Raw genomic sequence first — 8,742 nt, forward strand, 5'->3', positions numbered from 1 at the left:
GATGCTATTGTCCTCGGTTGTTGCATTTCACAGATGATATCTCAATGGTCTAGACAGCAGTGATATCTACACAGAATGAATGATTCACTGCTGATTTAAAATAATTTTATTTACTCTTAACATTAAATTAATTCTTATTTCTACTTGACTCAACTACATTCTTAAATATGTTTTCTGATCTCTGCGCTCCGCTGTACTGTCTCGTTGATGAATTTTGCACATTGCAGTTCCTGTTCTGGGTCAGCCCAAGAGTATGAAAGGCATCTGCATCTACTTTTCATGATCATTTCTTCTCCTCGTTGTAAAGAATACTCATATGGAAACTGGTCTTTAGCTTTTGGATCTTACACTATCCTGCTTCTTTGTACAGTACAGCTTGGCCATCGATGGTACTTGAAAACAATTCTTTCCTCAATGCCCTCAATGATTACTGTAGGTCTGACTTGTTGGAATGTGATGAAAAAAAAATGAAAAACAGTGTAAAAAGATGTTACCCCTCAAATTTGTGGGGGAGATGTCTGATTCTCTGCTTGCCTCATGCATGATGCTGGTATTTGCAGTGATTAATCGCTGTTTTCTCACATGCTGTTTCTGCTAAATTGGATGATGACATCATTTTGTTGGCACATACTGATTCCAAACAACTGTTCAAATCAGAATGCCCCCCTCCCTCCCCAAAACCCCCACCACCAACCTCTCAAATTTGCCTGTAAAACACAGGGATTTGTTTAATTCCAGTGTGTGGAGTCCAGCTTTATTGAACTGATTACGCAATGGGAATGATCTTTTACTGTAACTGATTTTACATTCAGTGCTGATACATTTTTTTAACACCACTAATGGTGAAAAATCTAAACGGGAGTGTGAAAACAATGCAATATAAACAACATACATTTTCATATATCTCAGTCCTCTCATGGGTTTTCAGTAGCATTTTATAAATTTATTCAAAGAAAATTACTGCAGCATGAAAACATCAAATCTTATACCAAAACTTGGCAATCTTGTTATTGTCATATTTTCCAAAAGCTTTTTTTCTAAACCCATTTCTGACATCTGCAGGCATGCATGCATTTCACTGTTTTGACAGAGTGAAAGTCTGATTAAAATGATGCACACTTAAATGTCAGTGGGTCGAAAGTAACATTCTTCCACAAACCTGTATGTAGCTGTGATTAGTCTGTACAGAATTTTTCAACCATCTGTTCTTCCATAGCAGAATTTTTGAAGTCTAGAAGGGCAAATCTGGATGTAGCCCTCTAAATCATCATAAGGTCTTTTCTTGAAATTGGGAACCCAAATATAAATAATCAACCTGTATAGTTCAAGCTATTTTTTAAACACTGCATTTAGAATAAATGTTCAATTTACTAAATACTGAAACACAGAAATTTATAATGGTTGCATAATTTAAACTGCGACTGTCTATGCCTGGAAATGCATTAGAGGTAGAAGAAGCATAAGACATATTAATTGACAGACAGGAACTGCTGTCTCTGAGGTTGATACATGTAATTTATTACTTTAGAAATGAATGCCACCTCCAGAATTTGCTTCATTAATTTCAAATTTAGTTTTAATTTCAAGCTGTTGCCCCTTGAGAAGAATAAGGTGGCAAATTACGTTTGAAGAGACGATTTTATGCACCCAAGAAACACTACATTTTAACTATCTAACTTTGCAGCAGATGTTGCCAGTTATGATGTTTTGCCATATTTAATTTCAATCCATACTAGCAGCAATTACCTTAAAACTGTTCTCTCCTTTTTTTAAATGCAGCCTACATTTCAGACGAATTGAAGGCAGCAGTATTAGAGGACGAAGAAACTGAAGCCAATGAGTCTGGAGCTGACGGAGAATCATCCTCAAAGTATACGTGCAATGAACAGGAATTTAGCAAGGAATCGCCTAGCTACCAGGACTCTCCAGCTGCGGAGTTTTCTGGCCAGGAGATGGACAGCACATCTCATGTTAGTGAAACCAGTGATCGATTGGCTGACTTTGAGAGCAACTCTATAAAGAATGAAGATGAAAGCAAAGAAGTTGGTGGCCTTCCCGAGGAAGGAGTACAGGACAGTTTAGAACAAATGAAAGCAATATACAACAACATACTGTCAAATTCCTACTGGTCATCTCTGAGTTTGGGTTTGAACCAACCAAGTGAACCAGCAACAAATGGCGGAAGCAGCAGCAGCAGCAGCAGTAGCAGCAGTAGCAGTTGTGGAAGTGGGAGCTTTGACTGGCATCAGTCTGCCATGTCAAAGACATTGCAGCAAGTTTCTCAGACCAAGATGATTCAGGAGCCAAGCCTCTTCAGCACAGTACAATTGTACAGGCAAAGCAGTAAGCTCTATGGGTCCATATTTACTGGGGCAAGCAAATTCCGCTGTAAAGACTGCAGTGCTGCTTATGACTCCTTGGTAGAGCTGACTGTGCACATGAATGAAACTGGACACTATCGAGATGAGAATAATGAAACTGACAATAACAATCCTAAAAAGTGGTCCAAGCCTCGAAAGCGCTCTTTACTGGAGATGGAGGGAAAGGAGGATGCTCAAAAGGTGCTAAAGTGTATGTACTGTGGCCATTCATTTGAGTCCCTTCAAGACTTGAGTGTCCACATGATTAAGACAAAACACTATCAGAAAGTGCCTCTGAAGGAACCTGTAGCACCAATCTCCACAAAGGTCCTCCCCTCCACCAGAAAAAGGGCAATGCTTGAGCTTGAGCTACCAAGTTCTCCAGATTCCACAGGTGGTACGCCAAAAACTTCTCTCTCTGACACAAGTGATGCATTACAGAAGTCCTCAAACCCTTACGTCACACCAAATAATCGCTACGGACACCAGAATGGTGCCAGCTATGCCTGGCAATTTGAGGCGAGAAAGTCTCAAATCCTCAAGTGTATGGAGTGTGGGAGTTCACATGACACACTGCAGGAACTGACTGCACATATGATGGTCACCGGACATTTTGTTAAAGTGACCAATTCTGCAATCAAGAAAGGGAAGCAGATTGTTGAGGCACCCCAGACTCCAACACCAACACCCGTGTCAGCCATCTTAGAAGATAAAGTACAATCTGTTCCCCTAGCTGCAAGTGCTTTCACGTCATCATTAAGTACACCAGCCAGTGTTTCACCAAAATTAAATCTTGAAGTGAAAAGGGAAGTAGAAAAAGAAATTGAAAGTGATGAGGACAAAATGAAAGAAAAAGATAAAAGCTGTGATGATGATGAAAAATATGACATTTCCTCAAAGTATCAGTATCTCACTGAAGAAGATCTAGAAGAAAATCCTAAAGGAGGCCTGGACATCCTAAAATCTCTAGAAAACACAGTGACCTCTGCCATTAATAAAGCTCAGAATGGGACTCCAAGTTGGAGTGGCTATCCTAGTATTCATGCAGCATATCAGCTTCCTAGCATAATGAAGTTGCCATTTGGTTCATCAGGGAAGAATACACAATTGAAGTCAGCACACAGCAACATTGATAGTATGGCATCTCCAAAGAATCAACCACTTGTTTCGCCACCTAGTAGCCAGAATTCCCCTGTACCTAAGAACAATTTCCATGCTATGGAAGAGTTAGTGAAGAAGGTCACAGAGAAGGTAACCAAAACTGAAGAAAAAACTAAAGATCCAGAAAATAAGTTATCCCGATTGAAGCATGAAGCACCTTCTCCATGTGGTAGTGAAGCAGGAGAGGAACAAAAAAGTGAAGTTTCAAAAGACCCCGGTTTGAAAAGCCATGACAATATTTCCAACCACCAGAAAGACACCATGAAAGAGAACCCAGCCAAGGATCATTTGGAGAATGGTACAGAGGCCTTAAAACTCACTGCAAATAGTCTGTGCACTAGCACAGCTATTATTACAGACCACCCTCCTGAACAACCGTTTGTAAATCCATTAAGTGCATTGCAATCCGTTATGAATGTTCACCTAGGGAAAGCAGCTAAACCTGCATTGCCTACCCTGGACCCAATGAGCATGCTTTACAAAATGAGTAACAGCCTGGCAGAAAAGGCTGCTGTGGCCTCACCAATTTTGCCAGCCAAAAAAACAGAGCCCATAGACCGTTATTTCTATCATGTCAGCAGTGACCAGCCCATTGATTTGACGAAAGCCAAGAGTGACAAAAGCGGTTCTTTGGGTTCAGTGCTTTTGTCATCCATATCCCCCTCGTCAACATCTTCTTCATCCACTGTGACAACAGCAAAGACATCTGCAGTCGTGTCATTCATGTCAAACTCGCCGCTACGCGAGAATGCCTTGTCAGATATATCCGATATGCTGAAAAACCTGACAGGAAGTCACACATCAAAATCTTCTACACCTACAAGCATTTCAGACAAATCCGAGGTGGACGGTAGCACTGTGGAGGAGCCAGAGGAAATTTCTCCAGCTCAAAAACGTAAAGGCCGGCAGTCAAACTGGAACCCACAGCATTTGCTCATACTGCAGGCGCAGTTTGCAGCCAGTCTGCGACAAACCACTGATGGGAAATTCATTATGTCGGACCTCAGCCCGCAGGAGAGAATGCACATCTCGAGGTTTACAGGGCTCTCCATGACAACAATCAGCCACTGGTTAGCCAACGTCAAGTACCAGCTTCGAAGGACAGGTGGAACAAAATTTCTTAAAAACTTGGACTCTGGTCATCCAGTGTTTTTTTGTAATGATTGTGCATCACAGATCAGAACTCCTTCAACCTACATCAGTCACTTAGAATCACATTTAGGCTTCAGGTTACGAGACTTATCAAAACTTTCTAGTGAACAGATAAGCAGCCAGATAACACATGCAAAACTGCCCTCCGAAAAATCGGTGTTGCCATCTCAAGACGATGAGGCTGGGACAACGTTCCAGTGCAAACTTTGTAATCGGACTTTTGCCAGTAAACATGCAGTTAAACTGCATCTCAGTAAAACTCACGGCAAATCACCAGAGGACCACCTTCTCTATGTTATAGAGCTAGAGAAACAGTAGCATTTACTTTAATAGCCTAACTATTTGCTTTGAGGACAAATCTGAAAGAAGCCTTAAAGCTACTGTAACAACTCTTGGCACATGTTCTTCATTTACTGCAGAGTAGCACTCTGATCTGAACTCTTTTATATAACTGTACAGTGTTTAATGGAAGCACGTAATCAGCTGTTGTTACTGGTTGATTACAAGGGTAAAAATGGTAAGTGTTTGGAATTTTGTGTAAATTGGATTTAGTTGCTGTGTATCGCTCAGATGCATTAAACTGCATGCGTAATGGACAATTTAGTTAAGCATTTAATACTGAACCTGGTGCACTTTCTCATGTGAATTAAGTGTGCTGGCATTTCTCAGCCTTTAACCTTTAACCCTCTGAGCACTGCTGAAGCACTTCTGCATTAAGTTGCAAAAACAAATTGGCAGCATTCTTATTTTTCAGATCACTGACTGAAAGCCATTATTAAAATAATGATCTGCAGCTGTCTTTATTCAATTCCATTGTCATGATATTTGTGCAGATGATTTTGCACAATATAATTTTCAGATGTATTATTTAATGGAATTAACTACTATTTACAGAGCTAAAATGAATAGTCAATGCTCAAAGGGTTAATAAAATTAGAAAGAAAAACACTTGTACTGTATTTCTTCAACAATAATATACAAAATTCTTTCAAAGGGTTTATGCTATGAGATCCTGCTACAAATGTAAAAAGGCATTCCATGATGTAACCTCCTTTTACTTATTTATGAGCACTCTCACTTGTTATTTTAATGATCATCATGTGTAGAATGCCTTTGATTGGTAAGTTTTGTTCTGCCTAATTATTCTCCCATGATTCCCCACTGCATCTTTATATTTTGGCATATAAAAGGTAACCCGTGGTTACCAGCACACTGAGTGAGTCTGTTCATCTCCATTTTTCACTTAATTTGCAGAAATAACTGACAGCTGACACCATATGAGAATATATGTATAAAATAGACATGTAAACAGCACAGATACTGTACTGCACTCTGTGCCCTGCCTTGTTGCTGGTAATGAAACACCATTGTGGCTGCTCATATAACTTTTTTTTTGCCCTTCTGCGACATTAAAACACTTTACAATGATTTTGTGTTGCTTCCACACTATTGTCTACATACGAGGTGCGACAGGTAATGAGCCCATTTACACTGAAGGTTACATGTTCCTGGCTAGAGCTTGAGTGGGTTTATGCTCCTGTCAGGCAAGAGTTTTGGTTAAAGTATTATTTGTTAGATAACTGCAGCACTTACAGAGATACTTTAGAGGTTAGCACCTTTCGCAAGGCCTTAATTCACAGGTGCGCATTGAGACTTAGCTGTAACCCCACCCAAGCGCTGGCTTGTTCCAACACATTGTATATCTTCCAGCCGCCACATTTACACCGTATCTTAAAATAACATTTGTGATAAATGTGCAATTTACCTAATTTATGGCACTATGATGTGCTCAGGGCTACGTTGAAGATGAAAATCTTAAATGGAGCTTGAACAGTGCATTTCACAACAAGAAATCAATATGCCATGGCTTAGAGAGCTATCTGCTGAGGTGAAATTAGCAGAAGCCAACTACGAAGGAGCATAGCCCCAAATCTGTGGCCACAGAGTGGTTATAGTAAACCAAAGTATAACTTAATAAAGGATTGGTATCTAACAAACAAGACTACCAACGTTTGTGCATGAAATCTCAATTTTTGTAATATTTTATGTCCTGTACATATTGATCTCTGAATGCTTTTGACTCCTGTCCCAGCCAACTGCCTCTCTTGCAGGCATCACACAAGCTGTAGATGACAGGGAAGGGGGCCATGAATTATGTTAGAAAATTGGGCATTATCTTAAAAAAAATCACATTACCCAGCAAGCTTGACTGTGATAGTAACAAAACATTTAATGAATGGTTTCTTATTAAGAAACCATGAAACTGACTGAAATATCGGGCTTACTTTTATCAATATTCCCCTTTTTCTTGTATGTGATATGTTTTGCTCAAGAAGCATCAAAATGTGTCTGAGATTTTTTTCCCCTTTTCCCCTTTAACAGAAACACTGTACATACTGGACAGCTTTCACAATCAGCTTAACCCTTACAGTGCTATTCACAGCATTCGTTGGGACAGCGATATGGAACTCCTGCCTATGCAGCAGGGGCAAGAATTAAATATTCAATCCCATTTTGTATTTGCTGGACTTTAAATGGATTTCTAATTGTCATCTGCTTTCCTTGTTTGAATACAATGGATATATGTACTGTGCATACCTGCTCTACATGTTGGAAGGCGAATACTGGTTATTTTATATATATGAGAATTTAATTACACAATTTCTAGGATTCTGCTGAGCCATGTTCTCAAACATGTAAAACAGGCGCGGTATCTGCAATTAGCCTGAGTATTAAATTCAGAAAGTAGTTGCAATTCAAATTCCATGTGAAGTCAACATTGTCTTTTTAATTTCCTTAAAATTGTTTATTTAAATTTTGTTACAATGTCAACATCTTTTCTACTGAAAAATATTTTATATGTTAACATAATCGATTATTGTATGAAAGCACTCTGGACCACTGCAACAAAAACAGTGTATGAATGTAACAGGATACAATAAAAAGAAATATACATGTTACAAAACCAGTGTAGGAATTCCAGACCCTCGGTTTAAGTAAACAGTACAGCCAGTTTGAGTGGTGATTATTGGGTCATGACATTTATTGTGTGTGTGTGTGTGTGTGTGTGTGTGTGTGTGTGTGTGTGTGTGTGTGTGTGTGTGTGTGTGTGTGTGTGTACATGTCCACACATTTTGTCCAATGCAAGCAAAATCTCCTGATTCATGTTTTCATTTCACTTTAGAGATGTAAGTATGAATATCACAAACAGTTAGATGTAAAAATAGCTGAATATACAGAGAATAGAATGTTCAGAAATCTAAAAGTTGCACCATTTCAATTCTAAACAAAATGCAGTTGCATTAGCCTGTTTCAGTTGAATTTTGCAGTCATTTTCACATATGAAGGAACCCCATTTAACACTACTGATAATCTGTTATTATCAAGTTATTCCACAGTGTTGGAGGATATTTATTCCAAATAAAATAGAGAACTATATAAATAATGATACCTTTTACAGGTCAAGGGATCTTGCAGCAGAACTAAATGAGCCAGTGCCAATGGCATCAGCATTCTATGAGGTCGGGGATATACATATTCTAAATCTTGTTTTAATTTTTATAGAGTACAAACACTTCAATATTAGAAGAAATAAATGATAGAATTTCTATTAAACTTGTGACAAATTCATGATGGTCCAGCAGATGCAGCTCCAAAGATTTTCCAGGGCCTTGTGTAAATACATATTTAATTGTCAGTTCTCATTTTTACTGTTGTGTAATCTCAGATTGCATTTGCACACTCTGAAGTATTCAGTGAGTATTAATTAAGCATTCTGTTGGATAGCAGTGTTTAATACAGGATATCTTGCAATACCAAATGCAACCACAGATTGAGAATACAATACACATCCAATTACCCAAACTGTTGGAAGCAGTCTCTCACTCAGCACAGATAAAGGAAGAGTTCAGCGAACTGTTAATCAGTTATCAAAGAGTTAAATAATGTCAGTGACATCATTGAGATTCATGAAATCCAGAGATTCCAAAGAACAACAAGAATTGGTTAGAGGAGTGCTCATACTGATTGCAGTATACTTTGCTGAACACTTGTGCATTAGTCAATATGA

General features: G+C 38.8%; 1 protein-coding gene across 3 annotated transcripts in view; it reads left to right on the forward strand.

Annotated features, from left to right (window-relative positions):
* Positions 1-7,597, forward strand: part of tshz3b (teashirt zinc finger homeobox 3b) — a 71,471-nt gene extending 63,874 nt beyond the window's left edge. For 2 of the 3 annotated variants that reach the window (XM_060838078.1, XM_060838079.1), the window contains exon 3: positions 1,780-5,462. In XM_060838078.1, the coding sequence (XP_060694061.1) occupies positions 1,780-4,991 (3,212 nt within the window). In that variant the 3' untranslated portion in view covers positions 4,992-5,462. Of the gene's footprint in view, positions 1-1,779; positions 5,463-7,055 lie in introns of those variants that run through there. The other variant, XR_009645614.1, reaches the window with a different exon arrangement.
* The last annotated feature ends 1,145 nt before the right edge of the window (positions 7,598-8,742 follow it).

This window comes from Hemiscyllium ocellatum, chromosome 17 (genome assembly GCF_020745735.1).
Source record: "Hemiscyllium ocellatum isolate sHemOce1 chromosome 17, sHemOce1.pat.X.cur, whole genome shotgun sequence".
In the NCBI taxonomy this organism is placed as follows: Eukaryota; Metazoa; Chordata; class Chondrichthyes; order Orectolobiformes; family Hemiscylliidae; genus Hemiscyllium; species Hemiscyllium ocellatum.